The sequence below is a fragment of the Natator depressus genome, chromosome 8, assembly GCF_965152275.1.
Source record: "Natator depressus isolate rNatDep1 chromosome 8, rNatDep2.hap1, whole genome shotgun sequence".
Classification (NCBI taxonomy): domain Eukaryota; kingdom Metazoa; phylum Chordata; order Testudines; family Cheloniidae; genus Natator; species Natator depressus.
In genome coordinates, this window is record NC_134241.1 from 21,595,298 (window position 1) to 21,619,474 (window position 24,177).

General features: G+C 52.6%; 1 protein-coding gene across 4 annotated transcripts in view; it reads left to right on the forward strand.

Moving 5' to 3' along the window:
• ABLIM3 (actin binding LIM protein family member 3) overlaps positions 1-24,177 on the forward strand; it is a 107,837-nt gene that overhangs the window by 52,372 nt on the left and 31,288 nt on the right. For all 4 annotated transcript variants that reach the window (XM_074960584.1, XM_074960586.1, XM_074960585.1 and 1 more), the window contains exons 2-6: positions 2,859-2,999; positions 8,365-8,548; positions 12,576-12,688; positions 18,143-18,269; positions 22,686-22,779. In XM_074960584.1, the coding sequence (XP_074816685.1) occupies positions 2,859-2,999; positions 8,365-8,548; positions 12,576-12,688; positions 18,143-18,269; positions 22,686-22,779 (659 nt within the window). The remainder of the gene's footprint in view (positions 1-2,858; positions 3,000-8,364; positions 8,549-12,575; positions 12,689-18,142; positions 18,270-22,685; positions 22,780-24,177) is intronic.

Here is a 24,177-nt window from a genome sequence, read left to right on the forward strand (position 1 = left end):
AGCATAAGAACCCACAGTGGGCTGATTCTCTTTGTCTGTCACCAAATCTGCTGAATATAGCCCCATCGCTACAGCGAATGATGTGTCTTTCTGCGGAGAGATCTCTGCTGTTTGATGTCCCTTCACTCAAGCTCTGGGCCTTTGTTCATGTACCAGGCTTTCAGTGACCTCGGTTTCCTTTTTTCCCCATATAAACAGTTCATCCTGGGGTTACCAAGCCTCCAGCCCATTGGCTCAGACTCGCCAACCACTTAAATTCCTGCTCAATGGCTTCACCCTACTGCCTTTTTTCCACTCATCTCCTCCGAGCCTCATACTCTCTTTGCATTCTTACAGTAGTGGCAGCAGGAACAAATACTTTGCTGCTCAGGCCTAAAAACCCCAGTACCGTGTCCAAAAGCTCCTACACACTGCATGAGGGAGACGCGCCTAGAACAAAGGACTATGAAATTGTAATGGACAGGACATGCCCTTTATCCCTCTGTGATGTCTGTGTTCTGAGGGAGAGCCTGCTTATCGAAATCCGAGGGGGAAGGACTCCTTTGGTTGTATAGTTCCTCCCTCTTCCCCTAGAGCCAAGAGCAGGGTTCTGTTCTGCTCAGCCGTCCTTCTCACGCTGAGGTGTACACAGCCCTTCCTGGAGGTCTGCAGAGTGAAATGTTCCGCTGAGCAAGCAGTGAGGGACGTGGGTTTGGGGAGCAGAGCTGGAGGTGAATCCCCCAGAGGATCTTTTCCATGTTCGTCAGACTGAGGAAGTTGGTGCGCTCCTGCCCTACAGTCTATTCTCCAGGGTTTTCTCCAGTCTAATGGCTCAAGTAGTGGAGCTTCCACCATTTACCTGGCCAACCAGAGCACTCCACAGTCTAACTGCCCTTCCAGTGTCTGCCCTGAGGGATCCCAAGGAGATTTCTGGAGAGGCTGCTCCCACCCAGTGTTTCTCTAGCTCCCAGCAGAACACTTCCCACAAGAGAGCTGTCCCATCCCCCAGACAGACTGGTGATGAGGACCAGTTCTGGGGGTTGATGATGAAAAGTGGAGCCTTTCTCCACCCGGGAGCAGATTTGACCCCACCCTAGGTCCGTACAGAATGGAAGTTGTTATCTCCTGACAGCTGTTTGGCGGCCTGGATAAATAAATTAGTGGGTGTCACTCCAGTTCTTAATGAAATAGGTGTCAGCATCGCTAAAATCCCATCCCCCCCCCCACACAAAGTTTGGCATTGTCAGTTTGTTGTCTCTCTCAGAAGATACCCAGGACTGAATGGGCTACAGAACACGACTAATGCTCTCCCTCCAGGTTTGTTGTGATGCACCAGCCTGGCAGAGGGTAGGAAGCTTGTTCAGCCACTGTCCCTACTACCTCTGGTTTGTGGAGAAAGAAGGGACGTCCCTCCCTGGGGATGCCTGATGGGGCCTTTCCCCAGTCCCAGACTCACCTTAGAAAAGGAAAGCAAGGTGGCTGCATGCTGATCATGCAAAAGGAGGAAGGGGCAACTGTCCGGGTGGGGAGGGAAGTTGCTGTGCTGGTCTCAGAAGGGAGGAGATGCAGTTTCTGGGAGGGCTTGCTGTTCGCCAGGCTCCCTGCTGACTCTGCGGCTGGGAAGCATCTGCTGGAGAGTGGGGTTAGTGTTTGGACTAGGATGTGTTTACTCAGGCAGCAGCTCCTCTTCCGAGGGCTGGGGAACAGATGTTTGGGAACTGCAGAGACGCTGTCTGGCTGCGGCAGTAAATATACAACCCAAATGGGAGGGAAGGGGAGACAATGGGGCGGGGGCAGGTGTGGGAGGGACAGACTCCTTTCGGGCTGTACTTCTCAGCACGGTTGCAGGATGCATGTGCTTTCACTTCTCATCCTCTCAGCTAAGTTTTGGGTTTCTTTTACATAGTTACACCAGTCCAGAAAGGAACCTCAGAAAACCAGTGCCCTGCCCCACCTGGCCTCCTGGGATAGCAGGGACTCAGGGAGCTCCACCTGCCAGTGCAAGACCTGAGGCTCTTTGAGTTTGGGAGAACAGTACATGTCCCCATGGATCCTCCTGCTCCTGGGCTCTCACGTTTCCAGGCAGCAGGTTCTTGGCATCATTTGCTTGGTAAAAGCCAGTAAGAATCTGGGGCCAGGTGAGTCCTGGGCTGCACCTAGGGAGACAGGGCCCAGTGGCCAATCCCAATTTCCATTTTTGGCCTCCATTTCTGTGCACCCAACTGACGAGCCTCTGAGAAGTGGGTACATGGCTTGCATGTGGCCCATAACGCAGAACTGCCCCATCTTTTTTTGTGGGGGGGGCAGTTGGTGGTTTATTCCAAGCCTGCTCACCTAGAATGAGGAGAAGGAGTGATGTTTTGCCCTTTTTAGAACCTGTTGTCCCAAGACCTTGCAGAGCTTATAAAGCTGGGTCAGTCTCATTGTCCTCAGTGTGCAGATGGGGAAACTGAGGCACAGATGGGGCCGTGGCCTGCCGTGAATCTGGGGCAGAGCAAGGAGCAGAACACCAGGTTTCTTGACTCCCAGTCCCTTACTCTGCTCAGTAGAGCTACCTCTCACTGACAGCCCATCTGGGGCATGTACTGTTTTCACAGAGGTGATGAATTGCTGACAGTTTTCACTACGTAGCTCTTCTCCATCACTATTATGACTAGTGTTTATTATTCATATTGCAGTCGCACCTAGGAGCCCCAGTCATGGATCTGGGCCCATTGTGCTAGGTGCTTTACAAACACTCAAACTGTGAACTTAAACCGTCTTTTTGTTAAGTTGTGTTGGACTCATGACTTGCAGCCAGCTGGGCAGTGCCCCGTTGGGACACACTGCTTCCCTCGTGATAACACACGCTGTCTTTGTCACTCTCTCCTTTTCACCAGCAGTTCCCTATCAACAAAACCCGTATAGCTCCCGGGGCAGCTCCACCGTCATCCAGTGCTACCGCTGCGGAGACACATGTAAGGGAGAGGTGGTGCGCGTCCAGAGCAATCACTTCCACATCAGGTGCTTCACCTGCCAAGGTAGGAGGCTACAGCTCTAAGGATTTCTGGTCGTGCTGCCCCACCTGCCTGGTATCTGTACTGGAAGCCGAAAGGCCTCTGTCTGACTAATCCAGCCCCACTGAGTCGTGGTGAAACCTATGTGGTTCTCACAAGGAGTTCTGATTCCCTGGGTGGGGGTGGGGATTTAGTGCTTGTGCACAGGAGAGACAGAGAGCTGGCTAGAGCCAGGCTTGGGGGCGTGCTACGCAAACTCCGCCCCCTTCTCTCCTACCCAAATAGCTCTGTGTATGCACCTCAATTCCACATTTGCAAACCTCTCTGCTAGTCTAGTCCTGGCATCCCACATGGGTCTTCCAGGGCACCGTAATCCTGCCCTACAGCCCCCCTTTCCTTTTCTAGTCTTGGACCTGTGCACAGCTCAGCTCATGCACCATGATCCTGATCTGCATGCATGGCCTTGCAGTCTGCCTCAGCCAGTATCCTAGTAGTCCTCCTGCCTCAGGGAGAGGGGAGAAGGGAGTAGCTGTTCTGAGCCTTGCTGCTGCCCCCAGGCTTCCTTGACAGTGAACTGGCCCCAGCTGAGATAAAAGGGGCAGAAACCAAGGGGGCAGAAACCAAGACCTGCTCCTGGCAGGGTCCTCAACTGGTAACTGACTAATCCACAATAATGAAGTCGACTGGTATGAAACGAAGATGAAATCAATGTGCTCCAGGACGCCATGTACTGCAGCTAGGGCTAAACTCCCTCAGGGGACTCCTGGGGGACAGCGCATTTGATCCAGAGGTGCTTTCACACAGGCTGATCAAAGGAGAAATGCCCTGCACACCCCCAACTTCCCAACTGGCCATGTGCTGCTGCAAGGCTTCAAAGACACTCTCACGCTTAATAAGGCAGATCAGTGAAGATGCCAAGTAGAGATGTTAAGCCTGGCCCCAATGCATCTCCTGCAGCAGCTGGGATGGGAAATACACCTGACCCCATCTGTATCCGCAAAGCCCCACATACGTTTGCTGCTCTGGATAAATGAATGGTTAATAGCAGTTAATTCATTTGACAAGGCCCACCAACCTGTGCAGGAGAAGTGTGGGCTTCTTACTTTCTAATTTCAGCCGGATCCTGGGACTTGCCTCACTCTGGGAATGAGCCAACGGGGGGTGGAGGATGGGGCGTAGGGTTGTGACGGTGGTTTGTGTATTGTGGACACCTGGCCACTAGGAACTGCACAGAGAGCCACCAACTTACTTCACGCAGGGGCCATCACATTCCCAACAGCTGGCAAGGCCTTCCTGACACAGTGCCCTGAGCAGCATTGCAGTCTGCCTCCTGGAGCCATAAAGCTCCCCCTGCCCACCGTTGTGCATTGCCCAAGCACACCAGTTCCCTGTGCTCTTTCTGGGCCATTTGCCGTGACTGCTGAGAGCAACGTGGGCCAGTTGGGCTCCTTCCCCGGTCCTGAGGATGGCCTTAAGGGGAGCAGAGCTGAGAGGCCGTTAAAGCCAATGGCCCTGAACAGATGCTAACGGGCTCCTTAGTCCGTTTATTAAAAGAGCCGCTCTTACGAGGCCAATAACGGGATCTATAAATTGTAAAGTACAGAATTACTAGGGTTTCTTACAGACATCTATCCCTCCTTGTTCCCTCACGCTAACCTGGGCACAAATCGCCTGCACTTAGTGACTCCTTCATGCACAGGCAGGGAGGAGGGTGTCTCTTTCCAGGGTAGTTTTGGTCTCTCGCACAGTCAGAGCCCACCCCACATACACACTATCTCTCTCTCTGTAGATATATATATACGTACATCTCCTTTGCATGCACACACCACCCTGTGTGTACACAGGGACCCCCCCAGGATACAGCCAGCCTTAGATTCCCAGATTCCCAGACACCCCCACCGCCGGGCCCAGGCCGCTCTCGGGGCTGGCCTGCAGGTGCACGGCGCTCTGCTGCAGAAACCCCTCCCCCACTGCGTTATCTGTGCGAAACAGCAAAGTCTTCTACCAGACAAAGAGCTCAGACTGGCTCCAGCTTCAAAGGGGACGAGGAGCCACCGGGGAGAGCTTGGCAGCGGCTGCCATCTGATTTCAAAGTGAAAGGGAATAAATTATGAGAGGAAACCCTCCTCCCCAACCTGCTCCTCCCAGCTCCTTCCCCACCCAGCCTCACCTTTCTCCAGCCCCTGCGCTGGCCTCCTCGCTTGCAGCCCTGCTCCCCCGCCAGGCTTCCCATATCGCCCCTGCCTGCCCTCAGCCCAGAGCGCTCGATAGCGATTGCCCAACGGTTAGCGCCAACGTGCTTCTGGCCCTGGGGCAGATGGGGCCAAAACCTGCCTCTGCAGCTCTTGCCTCTGTGTCTGGGCCTGCGCTGAGTCTGACCGAGCTGGTCCGTCCGTCTGTCCATCCTCATCCCTGCGGCCCCTGGAGGATGCAGCAGGAGGAATGAGGAGGCACCTGCTATTGTTCTGCCCCAGGGCTGCTTGCTGAGTGAAGCAACAGCACTGTCTGCTCCGAGAGGCCCGGGGAGCTGAGCGTTACCCCACAGGTGGCACTGTCCCCAGCGGGGAGGTGGGGAATGGACGCACATCTGTGCAAAGGTGGGAGAAACACAGCACTACACAGAGCTGGTTGCAGACTTTGGGGGGCTGCGTGCTGCTTCTGCAGGTCTGGGCATTCCAGCTGCTTTCTGAACAGACGTGGGGGCAGGCACTGATGGTTGAGCAGGAGAGGGGAAGCTGGTGGTATCAGTGGAGGCAGTGAGAAGAAGGGTTGTTCTGAGAAGCTCCTCTTGCAGGGAAGTGTCCCTGGCAGGGCATAAGGCTTAGAGGGCTGGACAGATATCTGCTCCCAGGCCTGCAATGCCTTGGACAAGCGCACAGGAGAGCTGCACAGAGCATGGCTGGCAGGACGCTGAGCTGCTCAGCTTAGCATTAAATACCCCAAGGGGTTGCTGGACTTCCGTTGAATGTTCAAGTCTCTCCAAGCACCATGCAAGTCCGGTCTGCCCCTCCAAGTGCAGACCCAGCCCCCCTGACTGTAAGCTGGACTCCCCACACAGCTTAGCTGTTCTGTTCTACAATTTGGTGCTAGGGGAGGGAGCCTGGGGTATTAGAGCATGGAACCAGATTAATCCGTGTTGTGGCAGGTGCCACAGACTTCCTGTGTGACCTTGGAACACCAAGTCACTACCCTTCCCCTGACTCGGTTTCCCACTTGTAAAATAGGGATGGTGATACTGCCCAATGGCACAGAGGGACTGTGGGGCATTAAAGTCAATAAAGTGCTTTGAGATAATCTTGGCACTTTCCCCTGCCTCATTCCTGGGTGCCCGGATCCCTCTGCTGAGCTTGTGGAATGAGAGGGCATATAAGAGAGCCTGAAGCATGAGTTTGCACTCCCGAGTTGATGCAGTGATGTTAAATCACACACACACCCTGCCAGGGCTTTGGGGCCCATCCATTCGCAGACCAGAATTAGCTCTTTGTCTGCCCCATCAAGCAAGCAGCACCCCTTGGCCACTCAGCCCCCGACAGGCATTTTCATGCATCATTCAGCCATGCCACCTGCATGGCAGTTCTAACGGCAGCCTCTTCTCCTGGAGAAGTTAATGGGCTGAGATTAGTCCTGTTCCTGTCTCCAGCATCAGCAGCTCTGTGCTCCTACTCCCATTGCTATTTTCCAGGGCTGTGAATGCCTTTGCCATGACAAGGCAGCAGGAACAGCAGCTGAATCCTGCTGATTCTTGATTTCTTTTAAAAGAAACAAACTGAAGAGGCACCTGTCACCCATGGGAGCTTCCTGGGGTGGTTTAAAAGCTCCTGGTAACAGTCCCAAGTCATGGGCAAAACTAAGGGAGCAGAAGATCCACCATCCAGGCCTGATGGATTGTGCCACTGAATGCTCGGTTGCCTGCTTTGCTACTCTCTGCAGTTGCACCACCTTGCAGCAGAGCTCCCAGGCTGAAGGGGGGATTTCACTGGAAAACCCTCAGTTCTGTACCCCTGCTCAAAGGACAATCCCTGGAGCGTGTGGTGCTTTATTGGTATTGAAAGAGAGTCAGGGTAAAAGTCAGACTCGTAATCATGACACTCACCTCATGCTGGTGCCACTGTAATCTGGTGCCACAGCAGGTGAAGGAGGGGGTGGTGGCTGCCTTTCCAAACCTGGCACAGCAGCCTTGGGGCCAGGCTTATCCATTAGAGCCACTGGACAGCTACTGCAGCTACGTGGCCTCTTTCCTAGCCAAGCCTGCAGGAAGAGCTTGCCAGTGCGTAAGCCCTAGGGCTGGGGCTGGGTGGAGGAAGTTTGCATGGCTCCTGTCCCCAGCATGCCTGGCGCTAGCTAATACTACCTGGCGATCACTTTCATGAGCACTAAAGCAATTAACATTTAAAAAACCTTTTACATTTGTAAAGGCACAATGTAGAGGGAAGAGGGATGTGCCTGACCCTGTTTAGGTGCCATCAGGTGTGGTGGGCAGGGCGAGGGAATAATGCAGCTCTTGGATTAGCCTAATCCATGTCCGATCGTGCCAGGCTGCTCTGCACTGGAATCATCTTGCTGGCCAGTTCCTTTGACCATTGGGTGCGGCCTACAGTTTCCTCTCAGCAGGGCCCATCCCTTTCCAAAACCAGGAGGCTTCATCCTGGACTGGGCCCACAGCCCAACAGTGACATCTTGTGGGGCTGAAGGAGGTGCCCACCGGCCCCTCAGCATTTCAGAGCTGGCCAGCTGTGGAAAGGGAGGAACCTACTGAGATGTCTGCAGTTCCCAGGCCAGATCCCCGCCCCCAAGGCTCCTGATCAAGTTTTTGGAACAATCACATTTGAGAGACTACGGCTGAAGAATTCATGCTAGGTTTTCCCGGAGACCCTCCCGGTGTGCACTGGGATGTGGCTGGTGACTTCTATAGAGAAGTCCAGCCCAGCGGGCTATGTTGGTCAAAGGAGTTAGTGCTTCACCTTAATACTTATTCTCTGAGGCTTAATTCAAAGCTCCCATGTGCGTAGGCCAAGTTGCAACCATTTAAAAAAAAAAGGTGGGGCTGTAGGAAAGGGAGGAATGTGAAAACCAGGAGTGAAGATACAGGGGCACCGAGGGGACCTCTGTAAAAGTGACTGGGGGAGCACATGGCCTCACTCCCTGCGTGCCCTCAGCTGCTGTTCCTATGGGATTGGGTGCAGCATGCACTGGAGTGTTCCAAGTGCTTTGCTGAGATGCTGTGACCATGCTAGCCCAGGCCGACCCCCCCCCCAGTGACTTCACTTTGACTCAGGAAAGTCCCACCTCGTGGCACCTCTCGGAAGCTCTTGGAGGAAACATGCCCAGCTTATGAAGGTGCTCACTGAGCTGACTGTTCTCCCCTTGGGGCTGTTTTCTCCCTCTCTAGTGTGCGGCTGTGACCTGGCCCAATCAGGCTTCTTCTTTAAGAATGGAGAATACATCTGCACCCATGACTACCAGCAGCTCTATGGGACCCGCTGCGACAGCTGCCGCGACTTCATCACTGGAGAGGTCATCTCTGCCCTGGGCAGGACATACCACCCCAAGTGCTTTGTCTGCAGCATGTGCAGGTGAGTTGGACATGCAGCTGCAGGGTACCACACCCCCTCCCCAGGGGCAGGCCAATGCCTGAAGCTGGGAAGGCACTGGTGGTTTTCAGGCCAGTGCTGGGGCAAAGGACCCGTCTCAGCAATGCCCTGAATGTATTTTGTAGCTTGGTGTAATGGGTGCCCTAAGACATAGCAAACATGCTATTCCCACTAGGGACATTGCAATGGGTGGTGCCGGGGGGGGTGGGGGCGGCGGCGACAACGACGACATACATCAATTCTTTGGATCTTCTCTCCTTACTCCACTTTGCCCAAAGTCTGGCATCCCAATAAGCAAGTCTTCCATTTCCTGCCTCAGTGAAAGCCACAGGGAAGCAGCGAAGCAAGTCAGAACCCTCACCTTTCACCCCTGGGGAGCTGGGTTCCAATCCTGGATGAGTTTACTAGTGAAAGTAGCTTTGGTGAATTCCTAACCAGACCCTCTGGCTTTGCACAATCCCCACCTTGGCTGAATGGAGATAATCTGTTCATCACACAGGACTGGAATAGCCTGGTGCAAAGGGCAGGGCTGAGGTGCATTGATGGAGCTGCAGGGGTGCAGGACTGAAATAGCAGGGTGCTAAGGGCAGGGCTGAGGTGCATTGATGGAGCTGCGGGGATGCAGGACTGGAATAGCAGGGTGCTAAGGGCAGGGCTGAGGTGCATTGATGGAGCTGCGGGAGTGCAGGACTGGAATAGCAGGGTGCTAAGGGCAGGGCTGAGGTGAATTGACGGTGCTGCGGGGGTGCAGGACTGGAATAGCAGGGTGCTAAGGGCAGGGCTGAGGTGCATTGAGGAGCTGTGGGGGTGCAGGACTAGAATAGCAGGTGCTAAGGGCAGGGGTGAGGTGTGGTAGCAGCATCATGTGGGAGAAGCTTACAATGGCCTTGCCGTTCAGAGACACTGCACAGAACTGTGTTTTTGAAAGAATGAACTAAACCAACTAACTAACTAGCAGGAGAGCTTGTTCCTCAGCAGAGGTGTTGCTAAGGTCTTCATGGCCATATGTCTCCCTGAGCCAGCGTGTGCAAAGGAATGAGCTGACTTGCTGTGGCTTTTCCTTTTCGCACTGCTGGTAATTACTGCCAAGGCGCATGAGCTGGACTGAGAGCATATCAGGATCTGACGTGTTAAATGTTAGTACAAAGTGAATAAACGTTACTGCAGACGCTGAAGGGGTCTGACATTTTGGGGTTCAACCCAGATCTGTAAGGGGTTGTGTCACCACCTCCCTTGCAGCTCTGGGTGTCTTAAATGCATGCTACGTTGCTGTTGCTCTCAGCCCAGAGACCAACAGCCAGCATACACACATGCAGGTCACATCTCCCTTCCAGTTACTGTTTGCTGCAGGGTGACACCAACACCCCGTCCCAAATATCCCCAAAACTGTCTCCCTGCCGTGTCCAGCCCTCTGCTGAAACGCTCACAGAAGAGAAACAGCAGTGTATTATCTGGACTGGAGCTAACAATCACTTCAGTTCAATTAAAGCACTGGGTTGGGTTTAGGCAGAAGTGAAACGAGTTTATTTAATCAAAAAGAGAGAGATTTTAAGCAAGCTCAGATCTAAGGGATAAAGGTAGAAAGAGTTACAAACAACCCTCCCCAAAGTAGAAATACCCCTTCTAATAGCTAAGGCCTAACTTAACAAGCTACAGTCTTTGTTCAAGGTAGTTTCCTCAGCAATCTTCCTCCTCCAGCAATGGCTGGGTAGCTCTTAATCAGGCGCCCCACAGACTCCCGGGCACTGATTTTCTTTGTCTTCTCAGGTGAAGGATAACTTAGGGGTTCGCTCCCCCTGTCTTTATAGTCCAGTGAACCTTTGAAATGTGTTCTTTGGAAATGTATCCCCAGATAAAGTTCCTTTCCCTGCTGGGTGTGAATGCCAGGCTGTCTGGTGCAGACACAAGGCTGTCTGGTGTAGACACCAGGCTGTCTTCTCTTCTGCTAGTGATTTTCACAATGCAAATTATCTCTTCCTGCAACCGCCCATACCAATGAATAGCCCATTGAATTTGGCCACACCTGCTCTGAGGTGTTGGCCTCTTTTCTTTGTCTGGAGAAAACCAGTTTTTAAGCTCCCCCTGACAGCCTGGTTTAAACACATTTCCGTCACATATTTCCAGCATCTATCTATTTGTGGGTTTACTGTATACAGATCAGGCAGGAATATTAATTATCAGTGAGTTATTAGTTTTCCAGTGATATATTGCATGCCACGTTTTGGGTATATCTCATGACAACAGTGTGTTGGGTGTAGTGAGTCTGTCAGTCCTGAGAAGAGTTGCTGACACGAAGCAGTGAACCACCAGCTGTGTGTCACAGGGAGCTATTAATGTCCATGGGGAACTGTAAATCTGTCTGGAGAGGGCTAGACACTGTTCCTCTAGGGCAGCTCTGAGGAGTGCTGGAGAGGGTCGGGTCTATTACTTTAACATTGTGAGTGAATCAAGGGACCATTAAAGGAAGCGGGTTAGAACCAGGCACTGGACAGGCTCCCCTCAAACTGCCCTTTCAGGGCACCTCATTCCTGACTCACATCACCCCTGCTACTCCAGTCCTAGGACCCCCAACCCAGCTCTGGTGCAGCCTCTCAATGCTAATCCGTAGCCCACTATGCTATTCCTATCTGGCTCTGTACTCTGACACCCAGGCACTGAAACTCACCCTCCCCACCAACTGCGCCTTACTCTGTGTGCCCTGCCACCTGAGCAGAGCAGCAGTGCAGAGATAACCATCTGTGTTTGCCTGTGTGACTGTGTGCGTGTCCGTGTCTCTGTCCGGGTGTTGTCCCTGTGGACATCTGTGCCTTTGTGTGGCTGTATTCCTGCATGGTTTTGATGCATTCCTCTATACTTGGCACTGGTGCGACCGCTGCTGCAATGCTGCGTCCAGTTCTGGTGTCCACAGTTCAAGAAGGATGTTGATAAATTGGAGAGGATCCAGGGAGGAGCCATGAAAATGATTAAAGGATTAAAAACCATGCCTGATAGTGATAGACTCAAGGAGCTCAATCTATTGAGTTTACCAAAGAGACGGTTAAGGAGTTTCTTGATTACAGTCTATATGTACCTACATGGGGAACAAATATTTGATAGTGGGCTCTTCAATCTAACAGAGAAAGGTATAACACAGTCCAGACAAATTCAGACTGGAAATAAGGCACACATTTTTAATAGTGAGCGTAATTAGCTACTGGAACAACTTACCAAGGGTTGTGGTGGATTCTCCATGACTGACCATTTTTAAATGGAGATTGGATGTTTTTTCTAAAAGATCTGCTCTAGGAATTACTTTTGGGAGTTCTCTGGCCTGTGTTCTATATGAGGTCAAACTAGATAATCATTGTGGTCCCTTGTGCCTTTGGAATCCATTAATGTTTGTGCATGTCTCTCTCTATGTTTTGCACCCATATCTCTGGAGGTGGGTGCATGCCTCTGTGTGTGGTTGTGTTCAGCTGTGGGTGTGTGTGTTCTCCAGGGGGAGGTATCTCTATGTGTGTAGCTGTGGTTGGATGTAGGGGTGTACACTTCTGCTGGTGTATGTCTCACTGTGTGGTTGATTGTAGGTGTGTGCATTCATCTAGGTGCGTGTGTACATTTCCTATATCACCATTTTTCATCAGGGGAAGAAAGCAATCCTTTGTCTTGCCTCAATTCTCCCCCTGACAAGCTGACACCCTGCTTGCTCTGCCCTTTAGACCCTTTCTTCTTCTCCCAAGATCTTCCCCACACCGGCTCCATCCTTCCCTTGGACAGCCTGATCTCACCAGGGGAGAAACTAGGAAAGAGACAGGTGCAGCTCAGCTCTTTGCAACCACTCCTGGGTGGGACCGAGACTGCTGCAGCTGGTGCCCCTGCCCTGAATGACTGCCCCATGAGGGAATAAGCGGAGGCCCATGGATGGGATTAGAAGGACAGACTAACCCAGGGAGCAGCCATGGAGGCTAGCTGGAGCTCTAAGCAGGGGAGGTGTGTTTCTTATGCTTTCCTGCCTTCTCTGTGGCTGCAGGAAGCCGTTCCCCATTGGAGACAAAGTGACATTCAGCGGGAAAGACTGCGTCTGCCAAGCCTGTTCCCATTCGCTGATCAGCACCAAGCCTATCAAGATTCACGGGCCAAGCCGTAAGTTGGATAGATTTGATCTTGCTCTCTCATGTGTGCTGTCTGTAAAGGGTTAATGACAGGTGATCCTGCAGGTTCTGATCCCTGGTGCTATCATGTGACCTGGCAGAGAGAGCCCATCTTGGAGCAATTGCTCCATGCTAGGTCATTATGGCTGCCGTAGCCTGTGTCTTTAAGAGACCCAGCGATAGCAGGTACCAGGAAGAGAAGCAGCTGGATCCATATGTGGGGCCGGCAATGTGATCTGTTTGCTCCCTGGTGTTTCCTTAAATGTACTCAGAGGCTATGAGAAGAGTTGTACAATGTTTCCTACCACAGTTACAGACCCACGCTTTCCCATCCCCACAAGCAATCAGAGATCCTATTAGAACACGGACACTCAGCCAGGGCAGAGGAATTCTCTTGTGGTGCACATGCCCAATGCTGGATTTCTCACCAGTGCTGGAAATAACGGGAAGGGCCCCAGTATTGCAGTGTAGTGGAGCACTGGTGAAGCGGGTGTGGTTAGGGTTCATTTGTGGAGCTGGTGGGGGACAAACAAACAACTGGGGCATCTCCCAGTTCCACCTGGGCTTTCCCTATGGCCCACTGGTGTCTGGAAATCCCATGTTGTATTCATGACCTGGCAGGGCTTTGCTAGCGAGCCCTTTGCAGCCTGAGGCAGTCTGACGTGGCGTTTCTGAAGACAGCACTAGATTGCTGGGACAATACCCAAACCCAGAATCTGCAGGGAGGGGAGGAAGGACAAGGTGCTGTGATCCTCATGCGGATGCTGTGTTTCACCTCCCCTGTGTAAGTCCGAGGTGGGATTGCCCTGTTAAGGGAAGGCAAGGACTAGGAGGACAAGTCACTCCTCCTGCCCTTGCTTCCAGGAGGTACAAGCCAGGCACTCTGTGACACCTGAGAGCAAGATTCAGCGCACTTGTTATGATCAGCAGGTAACTGAGCAATGTAGAAGCTGGGGCTGCCAGCAGCTGCTCTGGAAAAGCAGGGTCTTGCTTGCTCACTTGTGTTCTTCCTCAGAAATGTACTGAGCTCCAGGGGTTCTCCCTCTGTACATGAGCAGCACCATCCAGGGGAAACAGGCACTGGTTTTAGCTAGGGTTTTATTTACTCACTTCACCCTGCTATGGTAGCTGGGTTTGAACAGCCACCTCCCAAACCCTCACACGCAGGGCCTGATCCAAAGCCCATTGGGGGCAGTGGAAAGCCTCCACTGGCTTTGATGGACTTTGGATTAGGCCTAGGATTGTCTTGTTATTTCTTTTATATTTACAGTATCTTTCTTTTTTTCCTCTCTCTCTCTTTCTCGTTCTTTCTTTCTGTCTTGGTTCTCCCCAGTTACATTGCACTTTGGCTTTTAGAGCTCTCACCTCTTACCTCCTCCCTTCCTTTGTGCCTCTGTCTGCTCAGCTTAGCAGCCTGTGTGACTGCAAAGACTTTCCTTGCTGCTCTGTGGGCTGGCTAGGGGGCATCTGGCTTTGCCCTCAACCAAAGGTGGCTGAATGCCCAATATATGGCTAGGGGGTAGGGGACTTTATTGCCACTGATGAGCCATTCACAGAGGGAGCAGGCTGAGGCCCTTGTCCAAGGAAGGGGATTGCAATGAATTAATAACTGGTCTATCCTTTGCTGGTACCCACATATACAGTGCATGCTGCCATCCAAGTCATGGGAGAACTGCATCAGCATAATTCTTGCGCAGATGGCAGAAGACTGAGATAAATGGGAGCCATGCCATCCCCTGGTGACCAAACTCCTGTCATATCAGCTGTACCACACTGCTGAGTGGCAGGAGCACAAGCCCTCACTGCAGCACCAGTAAGGGACACCCCTGAGACCAGCAGGAGTCACTCACTGCTCTGCCAGGACAGTCTGGCGGGAGTCCTGCAAATGTTGCACTGTTCAGCAGGTGCCCAAGAGAGCATAGCAGTGTCAGCTGGTGGGTGGCAGACAGGGTGTGTTGGGCAGTGCCAGCTCTGCATTTGTGGAGAAGTTTGCATATGTGTTTGCCGTAGAGGGTAGCAGGTGACAGCTCAAATGGAGGGAGTTTCAGCCTCTCAGAAGAACAATGTCCATTTTTAGAAACTGCCATGGAAGAGTTCTTCCTTCTGTTTCTCTTTGTTTTCAATGGGATTTTAATGCAAAGAAGTCTGTGGATCAGAATGTGAAAGTCTCAGCACTGACCCAGTGAACCCAGACAGACCCCACGGCGCTGGCTGATCTGCCCTCACACCACTGGGCAGGGGAAGTGGTGGCTTTTTGCTTTCCCACTCGAGGCCTAAGGCCAAGGTGTGGGCCCCTAAACTGTGGAGTTTCCCATTGTGGGCTTGATTCGCATTCCAGCCATAGCTCTCGGATTCAGGGAGCTCTTGCATTGGAGGTGTGGGGGAAAGCAGAGGGGGGAAATCCCAATTTATGATTTAAATCTAGTTCATTTTAATTTCAATTTGATTTAAGGGGGTCTGGTTTGCTCCGAACTTGGGAACCCATAAACGGTAGGTCCCCCACTTCTCTCTCGTGTGTCCACTCCATCCCATGACCCCCACCAACTGAGCTGAGGCTACAGTTACGCTGGACAGGATTTTAAAATGTATCTAGGCTATAACCCTTCCTGCTTCAAGGCATGAGCCAGCCGCTAACTGATGGGGTCAAGAAGAAACATCCCCTCCAGGCAGGTTATCCCATTACTGTCTGTTACAGTGCTTCCTCTGAGGCATTTGGTACTGACCACTGGCAGACATGGGGAACCGCACTGGAGACGCCACTTGTTTGATCTGTGAACCTAGCTCAGGGGTCTGGCCTTGGCATTGTGTTACAGTGTGCTCCTGTTGGCCCCAGGCATGAAAGGCCAGTGAACCCATTGCCCCAGTGGGGACACTCCTGGCAGAGCTGGACATGACAGACCCCAGATGGTGGTGATGAAAGCAGCAAGGCCAGTTTTATCCGAGCTAGAGCAGACTAGCGCTGAGTCAGCACAAGGTTGCTTTTTTTTTTCCCCCCACAACTACCCCCCAGTGTCCATTAGGAGGCTCTTGGCAGAGAGGAAGGGAAGGGGAGCCACGTGTGTCATCTGTTTCCTCCCAACCCCTTCCATCTCCTCTCCCGGTCAGGTGCCCTGGAGACCACAGCTTCTGAAATCCACTCTCAGATGCTCCTCGGCTAGGCTGCAGAGCTGAGGTTAGCCGAGGGCAGCATGGATTATTCATAACTAGCTGCAGGCGGCATCCAGGATGTGCAAGAGCCAAGACAGTTTCTCTCACTGCTCCTGGCCTGCACCCTTATCACTTCCATGGCACTGCAGCCAGCTGGGGACTGCAGAGCCTCGGACCCCTGGGGGAGGTGAGGGAAGTGCCACTGTGGTCTAGTAGCAAAAGCAAGAGTAAGTTCTCAGATGAGGACATCCCCAAAGAAGGCTGCAGGCTGCTTCTGCAAGTCTCTCCGAAGCCTCCTGACTGCCAACATAACAGGAGCAAATCTGAAAGGCACGTGAGCAGCAAACCCGGGGGAGTGGTGCCATGTAGGGGCACGTGCCAGAGCACAGCAGAGAATGACTAACATTGAGAAGAGGTTAATTGAGCTGCTGCTCTTTGTGCCAGGTATATAGGGTCAAAATGTCCCTCCAGTGCTGCCCAATGATGCAGATGCATGGGGGTAAAATGCAGCTGCAAGGCTGCCCTGAAGTGTGCTGGGTAAAACACACCTTTGGTGCTGTCAAGATTACCACTCAGTTGGCTTGCAATGCACCTTATTTGTTGCATTCATGTAGCACAGGGGACTGAAATCTTCCTGGAGACCAGCAGCAAAGAGGTTAAAAAGGAACACCTTGTCCATGTATCACACAGACTCCTGAAATCCTAGAGAGTCCCTGATGTGAGAGAGAGAGAGAGAGAGAGAAGGGCAGAGAGGAGTCAAAGCCAGGGCTCTAAGGCCCATATGCTTCCTGCTTCCAGCCTTGATGGGAGCCCAGGGAAATGGGAAAGGAAGGAAGGCTGGTAAATACTGCAGTGGACTGATGTAGACACAGCTTAGAGAACAGCCCTTCCTATGCTCGGCTTGCTGCCAGACACTTCCCACCATTGCTACCCGAGGGGGGAGCTATGCTAGGAGCAGTAATACAGATAGGATTCAAGGCCTGCCAGTATTTTAACCCCAGGGTCACCTAGCTCATGAGTGAATGGGTAAATCTTGCTCGGCACCAGGGCTCCCACTGGTGGAGCCGAACTGCTGCTAGCAACATTGGGAAATTTTTGGCAAAGAGTCCCTGGCTACACCAGACTGCTGCATCCCCATCCACCCAAGCTGGGAAGTGGCTGTCACTGGTATTTATTCCCCTTCCAAACATGACTTCCTGCCAACATTCGCTCTAAGAATCTCAGAAAAGCAGCTCGAAAACCAGGACAAACCAAGCAGGTTGGCCGCACCCCGATGCCCACCAAGTGAGGCCATCTGCTTTGGGCAAGGCTGGGGGTGCCGGTTGCTCAGTAGGATCGTGGCATGTTCCCAGTGCATTTTGCCCATGTGCTGTCTGTGGTCCTGGCCACCCCACCCAGTTTTCCTCTGAGGAGCCCAGCTCTTTCTTAGCACCAACTGTGGAAGCTTGCTACGCAATACGCAAAGTGCTGGAACTCATTAGGGAAAGTGCTGAAGATGCATATTCCCCTTAGAAGAAAAATGCAATGTGTGTTGGGATAGCTCTCATCGGAGGCCTCTCTCCCAGCACCCATATCGGAGGGTGAAAAGGTGTCTGATTCTGGGAGAGAGTGGTTTGATTCTATATGTATGTGTGTGCACGCACTTCTCTCTGATTCTGTGCATGGGAATTTGTGTGTGCCTGTGGGTATGTTCACACTGCAAGCTTGACTCTAGCAAGCCTAGCTAAAAATAGCAGTGAAGATAAAGTGTCATGGACCCCGGAGTGGACTATCAATGCAAGTATGTACTCCGGATTCTGGGCAAGCTTGTACAATCCAGTGCCGGGGTCCATGCCGCTGGGTCTTCACTGCTATTTTCAGCTGCACTAGCTAGAATAAAGCCAGTGCAGGTATGCCCACCTGAGCTGCAATCACACTGCCGAATGCCGTGCAGACCTACCCTCAGTGTGAGTCTGTGTGTGTATCTGTGTGCATTGCTATAAGTGTGGGGCTGTGCGTTTGATTCTCTCGGTGTGCACAGGATCCTGTCCCGGCTCCCAAGACTTTAGGGAATGATGGCACAAGTCAACAAAGTGTCTCAATATGTCCCCTCTAGCTTGGACAGAGTTTGAAATATGCAAGTCACAGCGCCTTGCTCTAGATGACAGCAAGATGAGAGCGGGAGGGTGTTGCCAACTGTGTTGCCAACTCTTGCGATTTCCCAGAGGGTTTGCCAGCTGTGCCTTCGCCAGGCTGCAGAGCCCCCTGGGGCAGGAAGCTGTGATGGTTTCATGCTCTGCCCCATCCCTTGTCTCCCCAGACTGTGCGGGCTGCAAGGAGGAGATCAAGCATGGCCAGTCGCTCCTGGCCCTGGAGAAGCAGTGGCACGTCAGCTGCTTCAAATGCCAAACCTGCGGGATCATCCTGACCGGCGAGTACATCAGCAAGTGAGTGTCTCCTCATCCCTTCCCGGCATCCTTCGCTGCACCATGGCCACTCACTGGGGAGGGAGCAAGGAGGCCGAGGGCTAGTGTATGCCCCTGGGATTGCTGCAGGCTCACGACTTCCCTCGTCCTTCAGGCTGCAGGGGCTTCAGAAGCACATATCACAGAAATGGATTTTGGGTGGGGAGCTAGCTGATCACCTGTCTCCACACACACCCCCACAGCTGGGTGGGAAGGATGCATCCTGGAAGTGCTAGACATGTCTCTGAGGAGACTTGGGGAAGGGGCTCACCATGATGGGGAGGGGGATCATTGGAATCCCTCCAAGACATGCTACTGCGCAGGGAAAGGGCCGGCTGGTGAGTATGTGGCACGCATGCCCTCTTCCGAATGGAACAGCACATCTGCTCAAGTACCTGTCAGAGGCCGTAGTGCTGGTCCCCCGGGGCAGAGTCTCCATTAGCTCAAGTGGCCTGTGCTTTTGGCCCAGGCAGGCTGTCACTCTCCCTCACCCCTTGGTGGCTGTGGTGTTGGGCACAGCAGCGGCATCGAGGGCTGTGGGTCTCCGTGTGTATTTGTGACTGTCTGAGGCTGAGAGCAGGCAGCAGGGAAAGGGTTTCTTTCTCTGCATTCTGGCCAGCTGCAGGGTTTCTGGCACAGCCTTGGCTCATGAAGCATGCCCACTGTCAGGCTTTTACAGTCCAGGCTAGATGGCCCCTAGGAGGCTGCAGGCAAATTCAGTAACATTAGCAGGCAAGAGCAACTCTATTGTACCCTCGTACCACTCCTCTCCTCCTCCTCAGACTCCAGAGCACAGCTTAGCTGCCCCAGGAGTCCCACTCCATCCCCTCCTCAGAAGCTGGTCAAGGGCCAGCAGTTCCAAACAATTATCATAGAATCATAGAACATCAGGGTTGGAAGGGACCTCAGGAGGTCATCTAGTTCAACCCCCTGCTCAGAGCAGGACCAATCCCCAACTAAATAATCCCAGCCAGGGCTTTGTCAAGCCTGACCTTAAAAACTTCTAAGGAAGGAGATTCCACCACCTCCCGAGGTAACGCATTCCAGTGTTTCACCACCCTCCTAGAGAAAAAGTTTTTCCTAATATCCAACCTAAACCTCCCCCACTGCAACTTGAGACCATTACTCCTCGTTCTGTCATCTGCTACCACTGAGAATAGTCTAGATCCATCCTCTTTGGAACCCCTTTCAGTTAGTTGAAAGCAACTATCAAATCCCCCCTCATTCTTCTCTTCCGCAGACTAAACAACCCCAGTTCCCTCAGCCTCTCCTCATAACTCATGTGTTCCAGTCCCCTAATCATTTTTGTTGCCCTCCGCTGGACTCTTTCCAGTTTTTCCACATCCTTCTTGTAGTGTGGGGCCCAAAACTGGACACAGTACTCCAGATGAGGCCTCACCAATGTCGAATAGAGGGGAATGATCACGTCCCTCGATCTGCTGGCAATGCCCCTACTTATACATCCCAAAATGCCATTGGCCTTCTTGGCAACAAGGGCACACTGTTGACTCATATCCAGCGTCTCATCCACTGTAACCTCTAGGTCCTTTTCTGCAGAACTGCTGCCTAGCCATTCAGTCCCTAGTCTGTAGCGGTGCATGGGATTCTTCCATCCTAAGTGCAGGACTCTGCACTTGTCCTTGTTGAACCTCATCAGATTTCTTTTGGCCCAATCCTCTAATTTGTCTAGGTCCCTCTGTATCTTATTCCTACCCTCCAGCGTATCTACCTCTCCTCCCAGTATAGTGTCATCTGCAAACTTGCTGAGGGTGCAATCCACACCATCCTCCAGATCATTAATGAAGATATTAAACAAAACCGGCCCGAGGACCGACCCTTGGGGCACTCCACTTGATACCTGCTGCCAACTAGACATGGAGCCACTGATCGCTACCCATTGAGCCCGATAATCTAGCCAGCTTTCTAGCCACCTTATAGTCCATTCATCCAGCCCATACTTCTTTAACTTACTGGCAAGAATACTGTGGGAGACCGTGTCAAAAGCTTTGCTAAAGTCAAGGAACAACACGTCCACTGCTTTCCCCTCATCCACAGAGCCAGTTATCTTGTCATAGAAAGCAATTAGATTAGTCAGGCATGACTTGCCCTTGGTGAATCCATGCTGACTGTTCCTGATAGTGCTCTCCTCTAAGTGCTTCATTGAGGACCTGCTCCATGGTTTTTCCAGGGACTGAGGTGAGGCTGACTGGCCTGTAGTTCCCCAGATCCTCCTTCTTCCCTTTTTTAAAGATGGGCACTACATTAGCCTTTTTCCAGTCTTCCGGGACCTCCCCCGATCGCCATGAGTTTTCAAAGATAATGGCCGATGGCTCTGCTATCACATCCGCCAACTCCTTTAGCACTCTCGGACGCAGCATATCCGGCCCCATGGACTTGTGCTCATCCAGCTTTTCTAAATAGTCCCAAACCACTTTCTTCACAGAGGGATGGTCACCTCCTCCCCATGCTGTGCTGCCCAGTGCAGCAGTCTGGGAGCTGACTTTGTTCGTGAAGACAGAGGCAAAAAAAGCATTGAGTACATTAGCTTTTTCCATATCCTCTGTCACTAGGTTGCCTCCCTCATTCAGTAAGGGGCCCACACTTTCCTTGACTTTCTTCTTGTTGCTAACATACCTGAAGAAACCCTTCTTGTTACTCTTAACATCTCTTGCTAGCTGCAACTCCAGGTGTGATTTGGCCTTCCTGATTTCACTCCTGCATGCCCGAGCAATATTTTTATACTCTTCCCTGGTCATTTGTTCAATCTTCCACTTCTTGTAAGCTTCTTTTTTGTGTTTAAGATCAGCAAGGATTTCACTGTTAAGCCAAGCTGGTCGTCTGCCATATTTATTGTTCTTTCTACACATCGGGATGGTTTGTCCCTGTAACCTCAATAAGGATTCTTTAAAATACAGCCAGCTCTCCTGGACTCCTTTCCCCCTCATGTTATTCTCCCAGGGGATCCTGCCTATCAGTTCCCTGAGGGAGTCAAAATCTGCTTTTTTGAAGTCCAGGGTCCGTATTCTGCTGCTCTCTGTTCTTCCCTGTGTCAGGATCCTGAACTCGACCATCTCATGGTCACTGCCTCCCAGGTTCTCATCCACTTTTGCTTCCCCTACTAATTCTTCCCGGTTTGTGAGCAAGGTCAAGAAGAGCTCTGCCCCTAGTTGGTTCCTCCAGCACTTGCACCAGGAAATTGTCCCCTACACTTTCCAAAAACTTCCTGGATTGTCTGTGCACCGCTTATTGCTCTCCCAGCAGATATCAGGGTGATTGAAGTCTCCCATAAGAACCAGGGCCTGCGATCTAGTAACTTCTATTAGTTGTCGGAAGAAAGCCTCGTCCACCTCATCCCTCTGGTCTGGTGGTCTATAGCAGACTCCCACCACAACATCACCCTTGTTGCTCATGCTTCTAAATTTAATCCAGAGACACTCAGGTTTTTCTGCAGTTTCATACTGGAGCTCTGAGCAGTCACACTGCTCTCTTACATACAATGCAATTGTAAGAGAGTCATACTGCTCTATTACATACAATTGCTGTGGTCTGTGCAGATGCGGTGGGTCTGAGACACCAAGGGTAGCATGGGGCCCTCTTGACAGGCAGCCCGGGAGCCCTGCATCCCCTCCTGGGGGCGGAGTGGCTGCATGAGCCTGGCCTGGCTGGGGCGTGGGGGGATCAGGCACCTGGCCTGCAGGAAGATGTCCCCTTGCACTTGGAACTGCTCTCCTGCTGCTCTCTGAGAAAAGCACTGAAGCGTGAAGGTGAAGCCTGTAATAAAATCCTCGCTCTGCCCCTGTGTGGAGTGAGCAATGAGCTGGAGCCTGCAGGGGAAACAAGCTGATAGAGGAAAGGCAGCCCGCAGGGGAGTGGGTGGGGAGGGAAGGATGAGGAGAGCCTGTGGGGGGAGGAGGGGGCAGGGCTGGGGTAGATGAGGGGAGAGGGTGGGAGGGGCAGCGCAGGGCAGGGGTAGGTGAGAAGAGCCTGTGGTGGGAGAGGGTGGGGAGGGGCGGGGCTGGGGTAGGTGAGGAGAACCTCGGGGTGGGGAGGGGCGGGGATGGGATAGGTGAGGAGAGCCTGGGGGCGGGGGGAGAGGGTGGGAATGGGCAGGGATGGGGTAGGTGAGGAGAGCCTCTGGTGGGAGGGGTGACAACTGAAGAAGCTGCCTTCTTGCTTCACCACCAACCTTCCAATGGTCACTTGCTTGCTCCCTTGATAGCAGAAGAGCCTCCCAGCAAGCACCCCTCTGGGGAGGTCGTTCTAATACAGGCCACGTCTCAGCTGAGCCATTTGATGCAGTGAAAGCCACGTATCGTCTGTGTGTGTGTGGGGTGGGTCTCTCAGTTGCTGCGTGCCCTCCCACTCCTCTCACTTCCTGTCTCCCTCTCTCCTCCAAAGGGACGGTGTTCCATACTGCGAATCTGACTACCATGCCCAGTTCGGCATTAAGTGTGAGACCTGTGACCGGTACATCAGTGGCAGGGTCCTGGAGGTGAGTTGGGGCAGGCAGAGAACTGCTAGCTTCCTTCCAGCAGAAGAGGGCTGGGCGAGTGAATCCCACCCACGGTGCAGAGGAACCATCTAGCCAGCCCTTTGCAGAAGGGACCCCCTGAGAGTTTTGTCATTGACCTAAGCACTGTCGTGAGCCATTTTAACTGGGTGTTTCCTAAATCACACTCTCTGGAACCCATGGCTCCTCCGGTCACACTTGGGCAATGCAAATGACTGAAAGGTAGTGTGATCTAAGGGCTAGAGCAGGGCACTGCAGGTCCTCACTTCCATTCCTGGTTCTGCCACTGATTCCCTGTGCACCTGGGGGTGAGCCCTTTGCTGTCGTTGAGATGCAGTTTTCTCCTCTGTAAGATGGAACTATGGACGCTGACTGACCTCAATATCCTGAATGCACAAGAGGCTGGCTCCCAGGGATTGGGGTGGGACAGAGCAGCACTGTCCTCTGGCATTGGAGTCATAGCCACAGAAGCAGCAGCACTGCTTTGCAGGGCAGTAGCGAGGTGGTACAGGTGATTGTGGTAATAGAAATGGCTGGCTGATGTGGCCCAGGTGATGGGTACATACAAGAGCCTGCTACTTACTCGAAGCTGAGGAAGTTATTCCTTTAGCACAAGTGGCAGGGTGAAGGAGGATCCCCTGGTTCAGTCCTCCCAGATGGCAGGTGTCAGCATGTGTATGTAGTGTGGGTGTCTAATAGGTGTTTTTCTAGAGATCTGCGTGGGTTCTAATATGGCACCATGCCCCACACTATAATATCTGAGCATTGGGGAAGGATGGATGGATGGGCAGAGGCAGTGTGGTATTTGTCCACAGAGAGCCTTGCCCCAGCACCTGAGCTGGAATTCAGTGCCTCTCCAAAGGGACCCCCTGCCCCTTCCCCAATCCTAGCCACGTTCCCCCGTTACTGGAGGCCAGGGACTTTGCCAGCACATGTCTGATCTCCCAGGTGCAGCATGGGCATTGCTGAGCACCCGTGATAACCATCAGTTACTGCCCCTGCTCTCCTGGTGACACTGGCACATTTTTCAGATGCTCCTCTCAATACAGTCACCTAGGAGCGTGATTGTAGCCAGACTCCACTCCCCTACCAGTTGCCATGGCAACACATCCAACAGGGCTGCTAGTCATGTGGCTGTGTACTAGCAGGGGAAAGGCTTGGCAGAGGTGCAGAGCTGTCTGCAAGGGGAAGCAGCAGGCCCGAGCCAAGCCCACTAGCCACGCCCTTTAGGCTGGTAGAATGAGCCAGTGGTGAAGTGCAAGCATCCAAGGGAGACAGGCCAGTCAAGAGGAGAAGCAGGGGTTTATGTGAATGGTATTAGCGAGCCCAAGCAGCATTGTATTGTTCTTTTAGCAGGGATGCAGCACAAAGGTACCTGGC